This window comes from Argopecten irradians, chromosome 8 (assembly GCF_041381155.1).
Source record: "Argopecten irradians isolate NY chromosome 8, Ai_NY, whole genome shotgun sequence".
NCBI classification, from domain to species: domain Eukaryota; kingdom Metazoa; phylum Mollusca; class Bivalvia; order Pectinida; family Pectinidae; genus Argopecten; species Argopecten irradians.
Window position 1 is genome coordinate 2651610 of NC_091141.1, and position 26085 is coordinate 2677694.

General features: G+C 33.3%; 1 protein-coding gene across 10 annotated transcripts in view; it reads left to right on the forward strand.

Annotated features, from left to right (window-relative positions):
* Nucleotides 1-25065, forward strand: part of LOC138329088 (carbohydrate sulfotransferase 10-like) — a 53611-nt gene extending 28546 nt beyond the window's left edge. For 2 of the 10 annotated variants that reach the window (XM_069275820.1, XM_069275822.1), the window contains 4 exons: nt 1168-1203; nt 11073-11126; nt 13459-13494; nt 21597-25065. In XM_069275820.1, the coding sequence (XP_069131921.1) occupies nt 1168-1203; nt 11073-11126; nt 13459-13494; nt 21597-22768 (1298 nt within the window). In that variant the 3' untranslated portion in view covers nt 22769-25065. The remainder of the gene's footprint in view (nt 1-1167; nt 1204-11072; nt 11127-13458; nt 13495-21596) is intronic. The other 8 variants (XM_069275821.1, XM_069275824.1, XM_069275823.1 and 5 more) reach the window with 4 other exon arrangements.
* The last annotated feature ends 1020 nt before the right edge of the window (nt 25066-26085 follow it).

Here is a 26085-nt window from a genome sequence, read left to right on the forward strand (position 1 = left end):
CATCGTCGTAGTTTGTGTTTTTCATTACTATCATCGCAAGCCAAGACTTTTCAATGATAGCATTATGCTCGATGAGCAGAAGTCTTGGCTACCGAAGATAATGTCTGCTAACAATCTAATAATCAAGTACATGTATTCTTTGATAGCATATACTGCTAAATTGTTAATGGTGTTAAGTTATAACATGAAATTAACCATTGCTTACTCTGTTTTTGAAGGCTTTTCTTGAAATTTATTAATTTTGACTATTGACGTAATTATGTTATCATGTTCAGTCTACTGGTATGAATATTGGTACAGCTATCATTATGGTTTCAGAACAACGTACAATGAACCGCACTTCACAGAACCAGCTCATCTTTATATAACATTAAATACAACAGGTTTGATTCCATCAGCTGTTATCAAGTGAATTAGTCCACCACCAGCCTCACCTCCCAGATTCCAATCTATATTTTAATATATCCTCTCTTATTCAGTTTTCATATACCAATTATAATAGTTTAGATGTCCTCCACCTATTTTAATGCAGTTTTACTCAAAATTCCATCCATTCTGTCCAGTTGCCTCCCTTACTCATTCTGATCCAATTGTCTCGCCTACTCATTCTTATCAAGTTGTCTCCCCTTCTCATTCTTATCCAGTTGTTTCCACTACTCATTTCTATCCAGTTATGGCCCTTACTCATTCTTATACAGTTGTCTCCACTACTCATTTCTATCCAGTTATGGCCCTTACTCATTCTTATACAGTTGTCTACCCCCACTCATTCTATTGAGATGTCTCCCCTATCCATGCCTTTCGAGTTGTCTCCCTTATTCATTCTTATCCAGTTATCTCCCCTATTCATCTCTATTCATTTATCTCTCCTTTTCATGCCTATTCAGTTATCTCCCCTATTTATGCCTATCCAGTTGTCTCCCATAACCATTCTTATTTCCTTGTTCCATACACGTTTAAATCCTGCTGATCTTTCACATAGTGTGATGAGGTTTCTATGTTTTGCCATACAATGGTATTATTCGTTTTAGATTAGATTTAAATAACACATTATCAGATAACTGAAACGGTTTACAACGACACGGGATCAAACTACACATGTTGTTATTCTTAATCTGAATACCTAAATGCTCATTGTACTTAATCAAAATATGTCATGATTTTCAGGACAAAACTTAACGGACAAATCACTCACGCCAATCAGTAAGTTATATAACTGTTTTTACCAAAAACTGTCTGATAGATTTATATTGTGTTTACGTATAGAGAAACAAATTAATCAGTGTTTCAACACTATCGCTTAATTAACATTCATCCAGCTTTCCGAACTCTGCACTGAATTGATATTTCTGAGAGCCAATTTGATCATAACGAAGACAATTAGAATTGTCTTACTACCGTGTTAGAATGACAAATCTGACGTGAAATCTAGCAGTTATAATGTTAGCTGTATTCTAGTGTAATGATTATGGCTACATAGCTCAGATCAAACAGCCTATATTTATCGTTGATTATCTGTAGCTCTATATATTGTCCCATCTACAGATTATCGTTGTTCCTCCCCTGTTCAATTATCAAATCACTTTTAATCCCGTAGCCTATACAGCTACTGTTCCACTATCACTGATGATCCCTTATCTGAATTGTGTGTGTCACTGTGTCGTCTCTACCCTACTGTTCAGGGTCAAATATCGTTCCACTATCGTGTAACACAATACAGAAGACCGTACTCCACCTTGGTGTGTAGTTGTCTAGTTGACTTAAAAAGCTTGTAGCCGTTCTTATACAATGTAGTCTCTTTTCTTTGTAGTATATGTATCTATGTCACGTATATGCATGTACCTGACTATATGTTGTCATGTATAATCTGTATATATGTACCTGACTATGACATGTATAATCTGTATATATGTACCTGACTATATGTTGACATGTATAATCTGTATATATGTACCTGACTATATGTACCTGACTATGACATGTATAATCTGTATATATGTACCTGACTATATGTTGACATGTATAATCTGTATATATGTACCTGACTATATGTTGACATGTATAATCTGTATATATGTACCTGACTATGACATGTATAATCTGTATATATGTACCTGACTATGACATGTATAATCTGTATATATGTACCTGACTATGACATGTATAATCTGTATATATGTACCTGACTATGACATGTATAATCTGTATATATGTACCTGACTATATGTTGACATGTATAATCTGTATATATGTACCTGACTATGACATGTATAATCTGTATATATGTACCTGACTATATGTTGTCATGTATAATCTGTATATATGTACCTGACTATATGTTGTCATGTATAATCTGTATATATGTACCTGACTATGACATGTATAATCTGTATATATGTACCTGACTATGACATGTATAATCTGTATATATGTACCTGACTATGACATGTATAATACTGTATATATGTACCTGACTATGACATGTATAATCTGTATATATGTACCTGACTATGACATGTATAATCTGTATATATGTACCTGACTATGACATGTATAATCTGTATATATGTACCTGACTATGACATGTATAATCTGTATATATGTACCTGACTATGACATGTATAATCTGTATATATGTACCTGACTATATGTTGACATGTATAATCTGTATATATGTACCTGACTATATGTTGACATGTATAATCTGTATATATGTACCTGACTATATGTTGACATGTATAATCTGTATATATGTACCTGACTATATGTTGACATGTATAATCTGTATATATGTACCTGACTATATGTTGTCATGTATAATCTGTATATATGTACCTGACTATATGTTGTCATGTATAATCTGTATATATGTACCTGACTATATGACATGTATAATCTGTATATATGTACCTGACTATATGTTGACATGTATAATCTGTATATATGTACCTGACTATATGTTGTCATGTATAATCTGTATATATGTACCTGACTATGACATGTATAATCTGTATATATGTACCTGACTATATGTTGACATGTATAATCTGTATATATGTACCTGACTATATGTTGACATGTATAATCTGTATATATGTACCTGACTATATGTTGTCATGTATAATCTGTATATATGTACCTGACTATATGTTGACATGTATAATCTGTATATATGTACCTGACTATATGTTGACATGTATAATCTGTATATATGTACCTGACTATATGTTGTCATGTATAATCTGTATATATGTACCTGACTATATGTTGTCATGTATAATCTGTATATATGTACCTGACTATGTTACATGTATAATCTGTATATATGTACCTGACTATATGTTGTCATGTATAATCTGTATATATGTACCTGACTATATGTTGTCATGTATAATCTGTATATATGTACCTGACTATATGACATGTATAATCTGTATATATGTACCTGACTATATGTTGTCATGTATAATCTGTATATATGTACCTGACTATATGTTGTCATGTATAATCTGTATATATGTACCTGACTATATGTTGACATGTATAATCTGTATATATGTACCTGACTATGACATGTATAATCTGTATATATGTACCTGACTATGACATGTATAATCTGTATATATGTACCTGACTATATGTTGTCATGTATAATCTGTATATATGTACCTGACTATATGTATAATGTATGTATAATCTGTATATATGTACCTGACTATATGTTGTGAATGTATAATCTGTATATATGTACCTGACTATATGTTGACATGTATAATCTGACTATATATGTACCTGACTATATGTTGACATGTATAATCTGTATATATGTACCTGACTATATGTTGACATGTATAATCTGTATATATGTACCTGACTATATGTTGACATGTATAATCTGTATATATGTACCTGACTATATGTTGTCATGTATAATCTGTATATATGTACCTGATATGTTGACATGTATAATCTGTATATATAGTACCTGACTATATGTTGACATGTATAATCTGTATATATGTACCTGACTATATGTTGACATGTATAATCTGTATATATGTACCTGACTATATGTTGACATGTATAATCTGTATATATGTACCTGACTATATGTTGTCATGTATAATCTGTATATATGTACCTGACTATATGTTGTCATGTATAATCTGTATATATGTACCCTGACTATATGTTGACATGTATAATCTGTATATATGTACCTGACTATATGTTGTCATGTATAATCTGTATATATGTACCCTGACTATAATCTGTAAATATGTACCTGACTATAATCATGTATATATATGTACCTGACTATATGTTGACATGTATAATCTGTATATATGTACCTGACTATATATGTTGACATGTATAATCTGTATATATGTGTACCTGACTATATGTTGACATGTATAATCTGTATATATGTACCTGACTATATGTCATGTATAACTGTTATTGTACCTGACTATGTTCATGTATAATCTGTATATATGTACCTGACTATTATGACATGTATAATCTGTATATATGTACCTGACTATATGTTGTCATGTATAATCTGTATATATGTACCTGACTATATGTTGACATGTATAATCTGTATATATGTACCTGACTATATGTTGTTCATGTATAATCTGTATATATGTACCTGACTATGACATGTATAATCTGTATATATGTACCTGACTATATGTTGAATTCATGTATAACTGTATATATGTACCTGACTATATGTTGACATGTATAATCTGTATATATGTACCTGACTATATGTTGACATGTATAATCTGTATATATGTACCTGACTATATGTTGACATGTATAATCTGTATATATGTACCTGACTATATGTTGACATGTATAATCTGTATATATGTACCTGACTATATGTTGTCATGTATAATCTGTATATATGTACCTGACTATATGTTGACATGTATAATCTGTATATATGTACCTGACTATATGTTGACATGTATAATCTGTATATATGTACCTGACTATATGTTGACATGTATAATCTGTATATATGTACCTGACTATATGTTGACATGTATAATCTGTATATATGTACCTGACTATATGTTGACATGTATAATCTGTATATATGTACCTGACTATATGTTGACATGTATAATCTGTATATATGTACCTGACTATATGTTGTCATGTATAATCTGTATATATGTACCTGACTATATGTTGACATGTATAATCTGTATATATGTACCTGACTATATGTTGACATGTATAATCTGTATATATGTACCTGACTATATGTTGACATGTATAATCTGTATATATGTACCTGACTTATGACATGTATATAATCTGTATATATGGTACTGACTGACATGTATAATCTGTATATATGTACCTGACTTATAATGATATATATGTACCTGACTATATGTTGTCATGTATAATCTGTATATATGTACCTGACTATGACATGTATAATCTGTATATATGTACCTGACTATATGTTGTCATGTATAATCTGTATATATGTACCTGACTATATGTTGTCATGTATAATCTGTATATATGTACCTGACTATGACATGTATAATCTGTATATATGTACCTGACTATATGTTGACATGTATAATCTGTGTATATATGTACCTGACTATGACATGTAAATCATGTATATATGTACCTGACTATACATGTATAATCTGTATATATGTACCTGACTATGCATGTATATCTGTATATAATCTGTATATATGTACCTGACTATATGTTGTCATGTATAATCTGTATATATGTACCTGACTATATGTTGTCATGTATAATCTGTATATATGTACCTGACTATGACATGTATAATCTGTATATATGTACCTGACTATGACATGTATAATCTGTATATATGTACCTGACTATATGTTGTCATGTATAATCTGTATATATGTACCTGACTATATGTTGACATGTATAATCTGTATATATGTACCTGACTATATGTTGACATGTATAATCTGTATATATGTACCTGACTATATGTTGTCATGTATAATCTGTATATATGTACCTGACTATATGTTGTCATGTATAATCTGTATATATGTACCTGACTATATGTTGTCATGTATAATCTGTATATATGTACCTGACTATATGTTGACATGTATAATTGTATAAATATGTACCTGACTATATGTTGTATAATCTGTATATATGTACCTGACTATATGTTGACATGTATAATCTGTATATATGTACCTGACTATATGTTGACATGTATAATCTGTATATATGTACCTGACTATATGTTGACATGTATAATCTGTATATATGTACCTGACTATATGTTGACATGTATAATCTGTATATATGTACCTGACTATATGTTGACATGTATAATCTGTATATATGTACCTGACTATGTTGACATGTATAATGATGTATATATGTACCTGACTAATCATGTATAATCTGTATATGTACCTGACTATATGTTGACATGTATAATCTGTATATATGTACCTGACTATATGTTGACATGTATAATCTGTATATATGTACCTGACTATATGTTGACATGTATAATCTGTATATATGTACCTGACTATATGACATGTAATAATCTGTATATATGTACCTGACTATATGTTGACATGTATAATCTGTATATATGTACCTGACTATATGTTGACATGTATAATCTGTATATATGTACCTGACTATATGTTGACATGTATAATCTGTATATATGTACCTGACTATATATGACAGTAAACTGTATATGTCTGTATATATGTATCTATATATGTACCTGACATGTATAATCTGTGATATTATGTACCTGACTATATGTTGACATGTATAATCTGTATATATGTACCTGACTAATCATGTATAATCTGTATATATGTACCTGACTATATGTTGACATGTATAATCTGTATATATGTACCTGACTATATGTTGACATGTATAATCTGTATATATGTACCTGACTATATGTTGACATGTATAATCTGTATATATGTACCTGACTATATGTTGTCATGTATAATCTGTATATATGTACCTGACTATATGTTGACATGTATAATCTGTATATATGTACCTGACTATATGTTGACATGTATAATCTGTATATATGTACCTGACTATATGTTGACATGTATAATCTGTATATATGTACCTGACTATGACATGTATAATCTGTATATATGTACCTGACTATATGTTGTCATGTATAATCTGTATATATGTACCTGACTATATGTTGACATGTATAATCTGTATATATGTACCTGACTATATGTTGTCATGTATAATCTGTATATATGTACCTGACTATACTCTGACTGTATAATTATATATATGTAATATATATGTTGACAATATTTGTACCTGTACCTGACTAATTGTGACATGTATAATCTGTATATATGTACCTGACTATATGTTGACATGTATAATCTGTATATATGTACCTGACTATATGTTGACATGTATAATCTGTATATATGTACCTGACTATATGTTGTCATGTATAATCTGTATATATGTACCTGACTATATGTTGACATGTATAATCTGTATATATGTACCTGACTATATGTTGTCATGTATAATCTGTATGTACCTGACTATGACATGTATATTTTTATATGTACCTGACTATATGTTGTCATGTATAATCTGATATATATGTACCTGACTATATGTTGTCATGATATGTATAATCTGTATATATGTACCTGACTATATGTTGACATGTATAATCTGTATATATGTACCTGACTATATGTTGTCATGTATAATCTGTATATATGTACCTGACTATATGTTGTCATGTATAATCTGTATATATGTACCTGACTATGTTGACATGTATAATCTGTATATATGTACCTGACTATGACATGTATAATCTGTATATATGTACCTGAACTATGACATGTATAATCTGTATATATGTACTCTGTATATGTACCTGACTATATGACTATGACATGTATAATCTGTATATATGTACCTGACTATGACATGTATAATCTGTATATATGTACCTGACTATGACATGTATAATCTGTATATATGTACCTGACTATATGTTGTCATGTATAATCTGTATATATGTACCTGACTATATGTTGTCATGTATAATCTGTATATATGTACCTGACTATGACATGTATAATCTGTATATATGTACCTGACTATATGTTGACATGTATAATCTATATATATGTACCATGATCTTATATGTACCTGTGCATGTATAATCTGTATATATGTACCTGACTATATGTTGTATGTATAATCTGTATATATGTACCTGACTATATGACATGTATAATCTGTATATATGTACCTGACTATATGTTGTCATGTATAATCTGTATATATGTACCTGACTATATGTTGACATGTATAATCTGTATATATGTACCTGACTATGTGACATGTATAATCTGTATATATGTACCTGACTATATTTGCATGTATAATCTGTATATATGTACCTGACTATATGTTGACATGTATAATCTGTATATATGTACCTGACTATGACATGTATAATCTGTATATATGTACCTGACTATGTCATGTATAATCTGTATATATGTACCTGACTATATGTTGTCATGTATAATCTGTATATATGTACCTGACTATATGTTGTCATGTATAATCTGTATATATGTACCTGACTATGACATGTATAATCTGTATATATGTACCTGACTATATGTTGTCATGTATAATCTGTATATATGTACCTGACTATATGTTGTCATGTATAATCTGTATATATGTACCTGACTATATGTTGTCATGTATAATCTGTATATATGTACCTGACTATGACATGTATAATCTGTATATATGTACCTGACTATATGTTGTCATGTATAATCTGTATATATGTACCTGACTATGACATGTCATGTATAATCTGTATATATGTACCTGACTATATGTTGACATGTATAATCTGTATATATGTACCTGACTAATGACATGTATAATCTGTATATATGTACCTGACTATATGTTGACATGTATAATCTGTATATATGTACCTGACTATATGTTGACATGTATAATCTGTATATATGTACCTGACTATGACATGTATAATCTGTATATATGTACCTGACTATATGTTGTCATGTATAATCTGTATATATGTACCTGACTATGATATGTATAATCTGTATATATGTACTATGACATGTATAATCTGTATATATGTACCTGACTATGACATGTATAATCTGTATATATGTACCTGACTATGACATGTATAATCTGTATATATGTACCTGACTATATGTTGTCATGTATAATCTGTATATATGTACCTGACTATGACATGTATAATCTGTATATATGTACCTGACTATATGTTGTCATGTATAATCTGTATATATGTACCTGACTATGACATGTATAATCTGTATATATGTACCTGACTATGACATGTATAATCTGTATATATGTACCTGACTATATGTTGTCATGTATAATCTGTATATATGTACCTGACTATGACATGTATAATCTGTATATATGTACCTGACTATGTTGTGTATAATCTGTATATATGTACCTGACTATGACATGTATAATCTGTATATATGTACCTGACTATATGTTGTCATGTATAATCTGTATATATGTACCTGACTATATGTTGTCATGTATAATCTGTATATATGTACCTGACTATGACATGTATAATCTGTATATATGTACCTGACTATATGTTGTCATGTATAATCTGTATATATGTACCTGACTATGACATGTATAATCTGTATATATGTACCTGACTATATGTTGTCATGTATAATCTGTATATATGTACCTGACTATGACATGTATAATCTGTATATATGTACCTGACTATGACATGTATAATCTGTATATATGTACCTGACTATGACATGTATAATCTGTATATATGTACCTGACTATGACATGTTGTCATGTATAATCTGTATATATGTACCTGACTATGACATGTATAATCTGTATATATGTACCTGACTATGACATGTATAATCTGTATATATGTACCTGACTATGACATGTATAATCTGTATATATGTACCTGACTATGACATGTATAATCTGTATATATGTACCTGACTATGACATGTATAATCTGTATATATGTACCTGACTATATGTTGTCATGTATAATCACATGTATATATGTACCTGACTATGACATGTATAATCTGTATATATGTACCTGACTATGACATGTATAATCTGTATATATGTACCTGACTATATGTTGTCATGTATAATCTGTATATATGTACCTGACTATGACATGTATAATCTGTATATATGTACCTGACTATGACATGTATAATCTGTATATATGTACCTGACTATATGTTGTCATGTATAATCTGTATATATGTACCTGACTATATGTTGACATGTATAATCTGTATATATGTACCTGACTATGACATGTATAATCTGTATATATGTACCTGACTATATGTTGTCATGTATAATCTGTATATATGTACCTGACTATATGTTGTCATGTATAATCTGTATATATGTACCTGACTATATGTTGTCATGTATAATCTGTATATATGTACCTGACTATATGTTGTCATGTATAATCTGTATATATGTACCTGACTATATGTTGACATGTATAATCTGTATATATGTACCTGACTATGACATGTATAATCTGTATATATGTACCTGACTATATGTTGTCATGTATAATCTGTATATATATATATATGCATGTACCTGGTTCTTTTGTCATGCATCTGGCAACTATATAAAATTGTATACATATGTATGTATATAAAATTATATATTCTATTCATACATAGATATGTACAGTGATAATGAATAATGCGCCATTTAACATCGCACCTCAATATACTCCATACTTCTTTAAAGTTAGTAATAATCAGTATATGACGAATGGATAAATTACTTCAATATCGATAAAAAAAATCCAAAGGTATAGGTTTTAACCTATTCGATATGTCAAATGTATCAAGCATTGTCTATTAGACTAGGTGATAATCTCATTGTGGTTTCAGGCCAACCGACGTTTAGAGAACCAGCTCATCTACATATGTCACTAAATACGCCGGGTATGAGTATATTACTTGTTATGCACGTTCATGGGATATAACTAACTTTTCTAGCCCAGGTCCCCTCTACCAATTTTAACCCACGTTCCCTCTATCAATTCTAACCCAGGTGTCCTCTACCAATTCTACCCAGATGGCATCTTCTGACCAATTTTACCCCAGATGGCATCTTCTGACCAATTCTACTCTAGGTGCCCTCTACCAATTCTAACCCAGGTGCCCTCTACCAATTCTAACCCAGGTGCCCTCTACCATGTCTAACCTAGGCGTCCTCTACCAATTCTAACCCAGGTGTCCTCTACCAATTCTAACCCAGGTGCCCTCTACCAATTCTAACCCGGGTCCCCTCTACCAATTCTAACCCAGGTCCCCTCTACAAATTCTAACCCAGGTGTCCTCTACCAATTCTAACCCAGGTGCCCTCTACCAATTCTAACCCAGGTGCCCTCTACCAATTCTAACCCAGGTGCCCTCTACCAATTCTAACCCAGGTGCCCTTTTAACCTATTCGATATGTCAAATGTATCAAGCATTGCCTATTAGACTAGGTGATAATCTCATTGTGGTTTCAGGCCAACCGACGTTTATGTCCTCTACCAATTCTAACCCAGGTGCCCTCTACCAATTCTAACCCAGGTGCCCCCTACCAATTCTAACCCAGGTGCCCTCTACCAATTCTAACCCAGGTCCCCTCTACCATTTCTAACCCAGGTCCCCTCTACCATTTCTAACCAAGGTCCCCTCTACCAATTCTAACCGCGGTCCCCTCTACCAATTCTAACCCAGGTCCCCTCTACCATTTCTAACCCAGGTGCCCTCTACCAATTCTAACCCAGGTCCCCTCTACCAATTCTGACCAAGGTCCCATCTACCAATTCTAACCCAGGTCCCCTCTACCATTTCTGACCAAGGTCCCCTCTACCATTTCTAACCAAGGTCCCCTCTACCATTTCTAACCAAGGTCCCCTCTACCAATTCTAACCCAGGTCCCCTCTACCAATTCTAACCCAGGTCCCCTCTACCATTTCTAACCCAGGTGCCCTCTACCAATTCTAACCCAGGTGCCCTCTACCAATTCTAACCAAGGTCCCCTCTACCAATTCTAACCCAGGTCCCCTCTACCATTTCTAACCCAGGTGCCCTCTACCAATTCTAACACAGGTCCCCTCTACCAATGCTAACCTAGGTCCCCTCTACAAATTCTAACCCAGGTTCCCTGTACCAATTCTAACCCAGGTCCCCTCTACCAATTCTACTCTAGGTGCCCTCTACCAATTCGAACCCAGGTGTCCTCTACCAATTCGAACCCAGGTGTCCTCTACCAATTCTAACCCAGGTGCCCTCTACCAATTCTAACCCAGGTCCCCTCTACACAGTTGCATGTGTACGCTCTACCAATTTTAATCTAGTTGCATGTGTACCCCCTACCAATTTTAATCCAGTTGCATGTGTACGCTCTACCAATTTTAATCCAGTTGCGTATGTACGCTCTTCCAATTTTAATTCAGTTGCATGTGTACCCCCTACCAATTTTAATCCAGTTGCATGTGTACGCTCTACCAATTTTAAATTTCTTAAACTTTTCGTCTTCTAACCTTAAGTAATCCAGGTTTTTTCCCCTGTTTCCTTCCTTGTCGTTTACTTGTTGACCAAATTTGGTCTGAAGGATCCTTGGGTGCTGGGAAACCAATTTTGAATAAATGATGGGCCTGTCCCTCTAGGAGTCTGAGGGGCGAGGCCCAATACTTAGTAGTGGGAATGTGACAAATCCTTTAAGATCCTTCTGTATGAATAAAGGGATTTGGTATCGATTTGGTGTAAAGCTTCCATGGGTAGAAGGGAACATATTTTGTATAAACGGAAGGTCTGGTCTCCCAGGGGCATGAAGGGCGGGTCCATGAGGGGAAATGTAGAAATTTCTTTAAAATTCTTCTACTGTAATTTGAATGAAGGGATTTAATTCTTATTTTGTGTGAAACTTCCTCGGATGAACGTGAACCACTTTTGTATAAATGATGGGCCTGGTCCCCCAGGGGCCTCAAGAAGAAAATAGGGCAAATATGGAAAAATCTTAAGAATCCCTCTTCTGTAGGAAGAAGAGATTAAGTTCCAATCAAAAGCCTTTAATTACTAGTCTGTGTTCTTGGTCAGGAACATGCGAGCGATACAGGCCCAATGGAACTCTTGTTATGCATTTCCATTTTCTTCGGTTACCCCCGAGTATTCCTGTGTTCTTATTTTTCAAATCGACCGATTGTTCAAGGAATTGTTATGCTGATAATTAATGCATATTGATATAGTATGATTTACTAGAATATGTCATAATTTTCAGGACAAAACTTAACGGACAAATCTCTCTCGCCAATCAGTAAGTTTGCACTGTTTTAACTACGAAACAGTCGGACAGATTGTTTCTAGAAATCTCTTTAATTAATTTTCAATTAATATTTTTGCTTAATTAGCATGCGTTCTGCTTTCGAACTCTGTTTTTATGGTTTTTTTAGAGAGACATGACTACGATTAGAATTAATGTTGTGTTACTGTTAGGATGGACCATCTCTGGTTGTCATATCTTGTACTTCAGGATTCCATAAAACTTGTTGCTAATTCCCAACCCTTGCTCCACAGTAAAATGATTATTCCTGCACCTTGTAGTGTTGCACTGTCAAAACATTCTTAATCCATTTTCTTATTGTCCAGCTCCATCTTTATTTCTACATCCTATTGTCCCATAATCGAACTATCACTAATTATTAATCTTATTGTTGAAATACCAAATCATCCTTGTGACGTCGTTGTTTTGTGATCGAAACTATAGTCTATAGTATTACCTGACTAAGTACCAATTCTCTCCGCTTGGCTGCACTCATGAATGCTAATATTTTTGGAGCGAAGCCTAGCAGAAATAAGAAAAAAATACGGCAGGCAACCTGTCTACCTAAACTAATGTCGTTTTCTAAAAAAAAAAAAAAAAAAAAAAAGGGGTGGGGGGTGGGGGGGAGTATGACGTTACGCTCTCAAAGACATGACGTCACAGTCGTAACCTACCGGCAAGGGCAGCTTACGTTGTAATATGTAAATACAGAACATCAAATCGACATTCGTCTAACATTTATCTCTATGAAACCATTTATCGCTGATCTTATTCTTTTTCTGCATTTTAATTTCTGTTGTCATGACTATGCTGTTTCATGTCCTATCACTTTACTGTTATCTTAGAACCTTGTGGGTCCGGAACATTTCCGTTGTTATGACTAAGCTGTTTCATGTCCTATCACCTCACAGTTATCTTAGAACCTTGTGGGTCCGGAACATTTCTGTTGTCATGACTATGCTGTTTCATACGGTGGCTGGGAGCGGACATGAAATAAATAAAATTATTGCGTGGGAACGAAATATTATTGCGTTCGAACGAAATATTATTGCGTGGGAACGAAATACTATTGCGTTCGAACGAAATATTATTGCGTGGGAACGAAAAACTATTGCGTTCGAACGAAATATTATTGCGTGGGAACGAAATACTATTGCGTTCGAACGAAATATTATTGCGTTCGAACGAAATAATTATTGCGTGGGAACGAAATATTATTGCGTTCGAACGAAATAATTATTGCGTGGGAACGAAATATCAACGGTTTACCTTTGGCTATTTCAAATGTGGCCGTCTGCAATTTCATATCAATATTCTTTGTAATTGGTCATTTAAAGTGTTTTTTTGTAAACCTTCTTAATAAGGTATATTTTATTAAGTATATTTTGCTTCGAAACCATTAATTTAAAGTTTATTGCATGTATTATTTGGATTTGTATTCTATTTCAGTATTTGCCTTCAATGATTTGCATTAAAATTGTAGAGAAAGTCATGTAAATTCATTGTTTTACTTTTTAAAATAGTTGACTAAGTATTGATACAAAACAACTTTCGTTGTAACACAATTGCACACATTCAAATGGAAATATTGAAGCATAATGTATTAAAGTCATATACACAGTAATATAAAAGCACATATAAAAGCACATATAATGCTTTTATTTAAGGCAGCGTGTTAGGACCAATATATAGTTTTATTTATCATGTCCATACAGATTATTATCTTGTACGTTTAACTTAGTATCTTTTTAGTATCTATTGTTACAGTATCGTGTACATTTGTACGTACGTATGCACAAACACTTATCTTGTACGTCTGTACGTACATCGTTGTATCATGTACATACAACCTAGTATCTTGTACCTACAAATTATTATCTTGTACGTACAACTTCATATCTTACAAATTATTACATTATCTTGTACGTACAAATTATGATATAGTACATTCGCACGCACAACGTAGTATCTTGTATGTACAAGTTTATATACTAAGTTGTTCATATGTACAAGATACTATATATATATATGCTGTACGTACAAAATAGATACAATTATAGACATGTATAGTGTCCCCTGTACGCCATCATAGGTACGTGTATTTCATTAGATATATAAAGTATGATACAATAAACAAGACTTTAAATCATTAAAAATAAGGAAAACATCTTTTTTAGATAAGGTGCCGTTTCATAAGTTGTAGGCCATATCTTAATCATATTACTACGGTGGCATGATTACTGTCATATCATCCAAGTATGATAATGAGTTCAATAGTTATTTCGTTTGAACGCAATAATACGGTGGCTGTGAGCGGACATGAAATGAATAAAATTATTGCGTGGGAACGAAATATTATTGCGTTCGAACGAAATATTATTGCGTGGGAACGAAATACTATTGCGTTCGAACGAAATATTATTGCGTGGGAACGAAATACTATTGCGTTCGAACGAAATATTATTGCGTGGGAACGAAATACTATTGCGTTCGAACGAAATATTATTGCGTGGGAACGAAATATTATTGCGTTCGAACGAAATAATTATTTCATGGGAACGAAATAATTATTGCGTGGGAACGAAATATCAACGGTTTACCTTTGGCTATTTCAAATGTGGCAGTCGGCAATTTCATATCAATATTCTATGTAATTGGTCATTTAAAGTGGTTTTGTGTAAACCCTCTTAATAAGGTATATTTTATAAAGTATATTTTGCTTCGAAACATTAGTTTAAAGTTTATTGCATGTATTATTTTGATATGTATTCTATATCAGTATTTGCCTTCAATGATTTGCATTAAAATTGTTGAGAAAGTCATGTAAATTTATTGTTTTACTTTTTAAAATAGTTGACTAAGTATTGATACAAAACAACTTTCGTTGTAACACAATTGCACACATTCAAATGGAAATATTGAAGCGTAATGTATTAAAGTCATATACACAGTAATATAAAAGCACATATAATGCTTTTATTTACGGCAGCGTGTTATGACCAATATATAGTTTTTATTTATCATGTCCATACAGATTATTATCTTGTACGTTTAACTTAGTATCTTTTTAGTATCTATTGTTACAGTATCGTGTACATTTGTACGTACGTATGCACAAACACTTATCTTGTACGTCTGTACGTACATCGTTGTATCATGTACATACAACCTAGTATCTTGTACCTACAAATTATTATCTTGTACGTACAACTTCATATCTTACAAATTATTACATTATCTTGTACGTACAAATTATGATATAGTACATTCGCACGCACAACGTAGTATCTTGTATGTACAAGTTTATATACTAAGTTGTTCATATGTACAAGATACTATATATATATATGCTGTACGTACAAAATAGATACAATTATAGACATGTATAGTGTCCCCTGTACGCCATCATAGGTACGTGTATTTCATTAGATATATAAAGTATGATACAATAAACAAGACTTTAAATCATTAAAAATAAGGAAAACATCTTTTTTAGATAAGGTGCCGTTTCATAAGTTGTAGGCCATATCTTAATCATATTACTACGGTGGCATGATTACTGTCATATCATCCAAGTATGATAATGAGTTCAATAGTTATTTCGTTTGAACGCAATAATACGGTGGCTGTGAGCGGACATGAAATGAATAAAATTATTGCGTGGGAACGAAATATTATTGCGTTCGAACGAAATATTATTGCGTGGGAACGAAATACTATTGCGTTCGAACGAAATATTATTGCGTGGGAACGAAATACTATTGCGTTCGAACGAAATATTATTGCGTGGGAACGAAATACTATTGCGTTCGAACGAAATATTATTGCGTTCGAACGAAATAATTATTGCGTGGGAACGAAATATTATTGCGTTCGAACGAAATAATTATTGCGTGGGAACGAAATATCAACGGTTTACCTTTGGCTATTTCAAATGTGGCCGTCTGCAATTTCATATCAATATTCTTTGTAATTGGTCATTTAAAGTGTTTTTTTGTAAACCTTCTTAATAAGGTATATTTTATTAAGTATATTTTGCTTCGAAACCATTAATTTAAAGTTTATTGCATGTATTATTTGGATTTGTATTCTATTTCAGTATTTGCCTTCAATGATTTGCATTAAAATTGTAGAGAAAGTCATGTAAATTCATTGTTTTACTTTTTAAAATAGTTGACTAAGTATTGATACAAAACAACTTTCGTTGTAACACAATTGCACACATTCAAATGGAAATATTGAAGCATAATGTATTAAAGTCATATACACAGTAATATAAAAGCACATATAAAAGCACATATAATGCTTTTATTTAAGGCAGCGTGTTAGGACCAATATATAGTTTTATTTATCATGTCCATACAGATTATTATCTTGTACGTTTAACTTAGTATCTTTTTAGTATCTATTGTTACAGTATCGTGTACATTTGTACGTACGTATGCACAAACACTTATCTTGTACGTCTGTACGTACATCGTTGTATCATGTACATACAACCTAGTATCTTGTACCTACAAATTATTATCTTGTACGTACAACTTCATATCTTACAAATTATTACATTATCTTGTACGTACAAATTATGATATAGTACATTCGCACGCACAACGTAGTATCTTGTAGTACAAGTTTATATACTAAGTTGTTCATATGTACAAGATACTATATATATATATGCTGTACGTACAAAATAGATGCAATTATAGACATGTATAGTGTCCCCTGTACGCCATCATAGGTACGTGTATTTCATTAGATATATATATAAGTATAATACAATAAACAAGACTTTAAATCATTAAAAATAAGGAAAAACATCTTTTTTAGATAAGGTGCCGTTTCATAAGTTGTAGGCCATATCTTAATCATATTACTACGGTGGCATGATTACTGTCATATCATCCAAGTATGATAATGAGTTCAATAGTTATTTGTTTGAACGCAATAATTATTTCGTTCGCACGCAACAATTATTTCGTTCGCACGCAATAATTATTTCGTTCGCACGCAATAATTATTTCGTTCCCACGCAATAATATTTCGTTCCCACGTAATAGTATTTCGTTCGCACGCAATAGTATTTCGTTCCCACGCAATAATATTTCGTTCGAACGCAATAATATTTCGTTCGAACGCAATAATATTTCGTTCCCACGCAATAATATTTCGTTCGAACGCAATAATATTTCGTTCCCACGCAATAATATTTCGTTCCCACGCAATAATATTTCGTTCGAACGCAATAATATTTCGTTCCCACGCAATAATTTTATTTATTTCATGTCCGCACCCAGCCACCGTACAATAATTATTTCGTTCGCACGCAATAATTATTTCGTTCGAACGCAATAATTATTTCGTTCGAACGCAATAATATTTCGTTCGAACGCAATAATATTTCGTTCGAACGCAATAATATTTCGTTCGCACGCAATAGTATTTCGTTCCCACGCAATAATTTTTCGCTCCCACGCAATAGTATTTCGTTCCCACGCAATAATATTTCGTTCCCACGCAATAGTATTTCGTTCCCACGCAATAATATTTCGTTCGAACGCAATAGTATTTCGTTCCCACGCAATAGTATTTCGTTCCCACGCAATAGTATTTCGTTCGAACGCAATAGTATTTCGTTCCCACGCAATAGTATTTCGTTCCCACGCAATAATATTTCGTTCCCACGCAATAGTATTTCGTTCCCACGCAATAATTTTATTTATTTCATGTCCGCTCCCAGCCACCGTACTAAGGTGCAGTTATGTTGTGACAGCAGTTATTCCTTTCATCTCGAAAAAGTGGGAGAAAGAGGAACAAACCTGTATAATATAGCATTACAGTCATAAATGTCGGATCAAGTCAATGGGATAGTTTATTTAGATCATATATATAGACAATATTGTATTATTACATCAGCACGTGAACAACAATGGCAGCTCGATGGCAGTGGTCAAAGTGTTCAGATATTCTACGTATAAATAAAAATACTCGTCAGCTTATCACTGGTCTTCACCAAAACGTACATCCCTGAGTTTCTCTTCGAAGTAGACCCCGTGCAAAAATTGGAACATATTAAAGAGTTTTCTATCATTCCCTATGCAATGCCCACAACAGATGTTTTATGTAGTTTCTTTAAAACGATTTGCAAATGATGAAGACTCATGGAATTGGTTACACGGCCAAAATTTGTTCCAAGAAGTTCAAGTTATATGCATCAGTTCCGTACTAAAGTGGTAACTGCTATTATTTACCAATCGCTGTAGTTTCTGGATATTCCATGTATAGACTAGTAATTAATATACATGTCGCAGTTTCAATTAAAGTAAGTATCCTTAGAGTAACTACAAGGACGACTGTCATTTCCTACAGGGGTTAATAGCTGTTAATAGGACGTTAATTAATCAAACAAACAAAGGTTAAATTACAGAGTTATGGCCCTTTGATTATGGAAAAAAAAACACTGAAACTTATACTATAATGGTCTAGGCACACGACTACCCGATTGTGCTAACCCCAATCAGGTGTATTTTTATAAACGCGAAGGATAGATAATAATTTTCCAGGATTTTTAACTAAGAAATATCCAACCAGCAGAGTTTTTTCTATCACACAGAAATGTCACGTCTTTAAATGTATATGGCGAACTACAGACAAATAAACAAGGAAAATTAGCAATGCACTATGAATAACTAATTTATTAATACGTGTAATTCATTGGGTTTTCTTGCGCTGAATGTTTCGAAATATACGATCGATGGAAATTCCCAACGTGCTTCCAATGGTAAAAGATGGTCCGGGTTAATCATTTATTGATGTGGTTTCTCTATCATGACGCACTTGTTGGCGGCAGCCAATATATTACCACAATTATCATGATTGTAGTCTGCTTTGGTATGTTCGATTACAACAATGGCGAACAGAAGGTGCATTCGATGAACGTGTATATCGCTGTTGTTGCCTCATTAATCAACAGCCGTTGCTATGCACAGATGGTTACCTGTATATATAAAACAAGGTTTTATGTTGTGAAAGAATCTATATATATATACTGTAATTTTGTATATTTTATGTATCTGCCATTATTCTGTTAGAACTGAATTTCAATGTTTCTACATGTTGTATATTCTTTCAACAAATGTCACATAACTACATGTCTTTGTTCTGAAAAACAACACATCATAGTGTAATAAAAGATAAACAGTGGGCCGACATTTACAATGTACACAAACCATTCATAATATTTTTCAGTACTAATTGTATCTGGGAAAAGCTCTATAAACGTATATATTTTAGCATAAATCTTATTAAACTGTATTTTAGCACAAAAATAACGCAAATACCCGTTCTCCGCTAAAGTTGAATTGTGCCAAAATAAAACACATCTACCATACAGTTGTATATTAGGGCTATGTCTGTATAATCACATGAGCGTGACGTTCTATCAATATATACAAATGTAGCATAACTATATGAAAATACCTCTATATATAAGGTATTTTATACATGTATGTCTCCTGTTATTTATAAATTAGTTATATTCATTGTACAGTGTTTATATAAATCGTTCATCAGAGTTGTATCCCTTCCTTTCACTCCGTCGGTTCTAACGCAATCGGAAACTGTCGCCACTTTCCGTAAAAGTAAAAATTTTCTCCAGTCGCAACATCTCAAACAAATTTCCGGTTCTAATATTTCCGAAGATTGCCGAAAATTTCTCTAATATATATTTTGCGATGCAATTGTGAAAGGAAGGGAATTAACTCTAATAGACCGAATGTGTACACATTTGCTTCTTCTGCCATCCAGTTTGCACTACCAGTCCATTCATCTTAATTTTAGCCAGCACCACGTACTATTTTACACCAGTATTTCAGGGAGACCTATACATTGTCATGTCATAAGCCTGTTCAATCGTTCACTAGAGCTTTCGTTCAGGACCTAATCTCGTATTGTTAAATACTCTGTTTAAGAAATTTTGAAATTATGTTTTTATACTACTGATCAATCACAAGAAGACATTTAGAATATTGTTCGTCTTATTCACTGTTTAGAAATCATTAAGTAAAAAACTATGTTTTTCTCTGTTCCATGTGCAGAGGTGCGTCTCACACATATCAACAGACTAAAGCTGTTCACTAACACCTCCAGTGGCGTGACGGGATACCACGAACAAGTTATTGTTCCAACGCCGACTTTAACGATGGCACAGATTCTGGAGGCTAGAACCACAGTGGTTAAAGAGGTGTGCGCCAGAGAGTTCAACAACAGCGTTAAAACTAGAGGTCGAGGCCCGATCTTTTTCTATTCTAAAACTGCTAGGATGACCTGCTGTAAAGCTCCAAAGACAGGGAGCTCATTTTGGGGGACTGTTGTTTTAGCTATCGAGTCACAACAAAACTCGGACAAAACATTCCATATCAACAGAAATTCCGTCCACGGTAGGAACGAGATAGCGGTACCAACATTTAAAAATGTTAGTAGGAATGCATTGTCCGTGATGGTATCCCGGGACCCTTACACTCGGCTTTACTCCGCTTTTGTCGATAAATATTTTCTTCTCGGGCAGCTTGGTCGAAGTCTTCAAAGTGCACTTAAGAAAGGGCCATTTAGAATGAATGGAGGAGTATGTGGTTATGACGTCACGTTTTCAGATTTCCTAAATCACGTGACAGATTTAGCACTGAAAGGCGTGGAACTGAATGAACATTACATGCCAGTAGTCAAATTGTGTGATCCTTGTAATTTACATTATGATGTCTATAGCCGACAGGAATCTCTCACAAAAGACACGAAATACGTTTTAGAGCTACTGAAATTCTCTGAAGCTAAGAAACAGGACATACAAACTAGCTTAAAAAGGGGACTTAAAAATACCATATATTCACTGGTATCGTCGTATTTGAGTGATTACAAAAAGTATCGCACAGACTGTCCTGACAGAGTCAGCCATTTTGAAAAAGTTTGGAAAACTCTTCAAGTTCAGGGATATGTTAGTACAAAAAATGATTACCCCAGGAGGGAGTTTCAGAAGATGTTAACCTTTGACCCGGATGTTATCACACTACTAATCATAAAGGAGATCGAACGTTTTCCATTGGGAAAGGAAGAGAAAATGCTACAACGACAGTCGGCCGTATCTATAGCATATCAAGATGTAGGACAAGCAACTATACAAAAGGTTCAGAAAGTTTTTAAAATGGACTTTCTTTTGTTCGGCTATGACATGACCCCGCCGGATAAACGACCCGGCGCTGTAACTCTTAGTTAGGTCATTCTAAATGAGGGATGTCCATTGGTGTTCCAGAGAGAGTGGTATTATTTGTGTGTGTGCAAAGGCACTGCCATGTATCGAAAGGCATGATTTAGTCATGGTATTTACTCTGACCATTCTAAATGAGGGATGTCCATTGGTGTTCCAGAGAGAGTGGTATTATTTGTGTGTGTGCAAAGGCACTGCCATGTATCGAAAGGCTTTGTTTAGTCATGGTATTTACTCCGAACATTCTAAATGAGGGATGTCCATTGGTGTTCTAGAGAGAGTGGTATTATTTGTGTGTGTGCAAAGGCACTGACATGTATCGAAAGGCTTTGTTTAGTCATGGTATTTTCTCTGACCGTTCTAAATGAGGGATGTCCATTGGTGTTCCAGAGAGAGTGGTATTATTTGCGTGTGTGCAAAGGCACTGCCATGTATCGAAGGGCTTTGTTTAGTCATGGTATTTACTCTGACCATTCTAAATGAGGGATGTCCATTGGTGTTCTAGAGAGAGAGAGAGTGGTATTATTTGTGTGTGTGCAAAGATTCGTACATAAAATGGCCTTATAATTAAGGTCGTTTTTTCCATGGTTCGCTGCTCTGGTATTTTCTCCTTTTTGCTCTTTTCTTTGCCATTGAAAATAGTGCACTACCTTAGGTCCTTTTCCAAACTTGAAATATCTTTATGACCATGCCTTATAGTATACCGATTCGTGCCCGTGGGGAATCATGTGGTCCGTAATGGTAGGTTTGATTTACATACAATGGCGTCGGAATCGACCACCTCTAACGATATCTTAATTCAAATCAGCAAGGATTAATAACCAATTATTGCAATCTATACTTAAAACAAAAGCCATTACATTAAATGAGTGTTAATCTTAGCTGCTTTAAGTGGAAACATTGCTCGAGGTCATTTTCCGCGAAACATATCAATCAATTATACAAGTGATTCCCAAACCTTGTACATGTCAGTTTGTTAATTAACTAAGGACTGAAAGGGTCCCTACGCTATGACAACTTTAACATTCCATCGAACCGAAGTGAACGTTATGACCGCGTAGGCCTTCCATATAATTATGAAAAAATGTATAATTTGTATTCCCGTCCAACATGTTTGGATAATGAATTTACTGGAATGGGATGACTAGAGAGTTATGTCCCTTTATGTTGTTTAATAAAGGTGTAAGGACAGAGTGTTCCGTCACATTCTGATGTTAAGACGGATTCCCGCCGACAGGCTTTCCTCTCAGGGTCGTTAGTTCGAATCCTACGTGGAGCATTTCCCAGGTTCTGGTCGCTGGTTTGTGGGGTTTTTTCTGCGACTACTCCGACTTTCCTTCACCAACAAACATGGCACGTCCTTAAATTACTATGGTTGTTAAATAGAATTTTAAACTAATATATCCCATTCGTGTCGCACTTTGTGGCGGAGAAAAACGAAGGGAATTAACTCTGATATATGACAATGATGTCGCCGTCACAATCAAAATTATTGATAAATGTTCTTTTTGTTCATATGATGGATTTCTATCTTGATATTGATACATGCATTATTGTTATGATGGATATTGATTTTAATTTCTATCTAGATAGTTATACATGCATAATTGTTATGATGGATATTGATTTTAATTTCTATCTAGATAGTTATACATGCATAATTGTTATGATGGATATTGATTCTATCTCGATATTTACATATGCATAATAGTAATGATGGATATTGATTCTATCTTGATATTTATATATACATAATAGTTATGATGGACCAACAGACCGACTATCTGTTAATTGAGATGCAATATTTATGTACATACATTTGTCTTTTTATTAATAAAATGTCAAATGAAACGTCCTTTAATAAAATCTTCATTTGAAGCAGAAAACTGCATATTTAATGTTATATCGGTTGTTAGGTCACAAAGTATGATTAAGTTAAGTAAATTTGCCGGATAGCTTTGTATTTCCATTTGTACAAACCCAGCCCTGATGTTACATACATATCCATAATAAGATAGGAATTGTTACAGATGTGTACAGTGATAGTATCGTTAAGTGTATGATATCTAATAGCTATATATTTTTTATGTCTATTGATGAGGTTTACATCAGATTTATTTCTCTCACTTACAGCTGTCCCTGACCTGTCTGATATATATTTTTATATGAATGTGTTTATGTGTGCGTGGGTCCGTATTATTAACTCTATCTGTTTGTCTGTTATATTGTTTGGCTGCTTTGGATGTAAAAATTTTCGTAAACTATTTTCTATCACTACGCTAATATTAAAATTTCGTTTACTTGTACTGCACATTTGTTCGTTGTTTTGTGATCGTAATGTAACTCACAATACTACCCTTCAATAATTTGTGGGAATGACGGATTATCTAACCTCGACTTACGGAGTTACGTAAGATATTTCCGCTGTAAATAAACCTGAGTTACGATCGATATTTGATATATCAGATATACCAGGCTCCAGAATCATGAAACACATTAAAGTCCAAACCGTCGTAATTTTAGACTTATCCAGTAAAAGATAACGTTGCAAAATATTAAATCATTTATGATTGGCTAATCAAGTAAAACTTGTAAAGTCTTAAATTCTTTCGTGATCATGGAGCCAGGTATGATTTCCATTGACTAGGTAAGAAAACACAAAACATGTACTTAATGTAGGTCATTTACAACAAAGGAATGATTGCAACTAAGGAAAGAAAATCGTAATGGCTATAACGATTTGAACGAAGATTCACGATAACGTATATTGTATAGAATTGAATCGAACCAAGTGTTCTGAGAGGTTAAGCGTCCTCTGCTGTGAAGAAATATTGCCTGTGTATGGACTAAGATATCCGTGCATCACATCTGAATTGATTTTTTATCAAAAAATAAGTAAAAGGAAGAAAACCGATTCCTAACTAGTATCTTAAAGAGCTATACAAATCAAAGATTGCCGCCAAACTGACAATAGATGTAATGTTATGATTATGTAATCAAAGAAAAACGGACCATTTCAAGCATTTTGGTGGGCAAATAATATCTGAAATGATTATCACTTGTCAAAAAACTAAAGAGACAGAACCATATACAGACAGGACCGCATGTTTTCAGCAGTATTGGACATCTGTGCAAGTATGAAATACTTTATGTCGGCGGATATCACCATAACCACAGCTGTAGAACTCTCGTTATTAATTTTCTCCCGTTATATGATTCGCTAATCAAACATATGTATTGACTGCCGGTAACAGATTTGGATATCTTGTCACGATCGTATGACGTGTAAGAAAATATAAGTGCAGACACATGACGCCTACACGAGT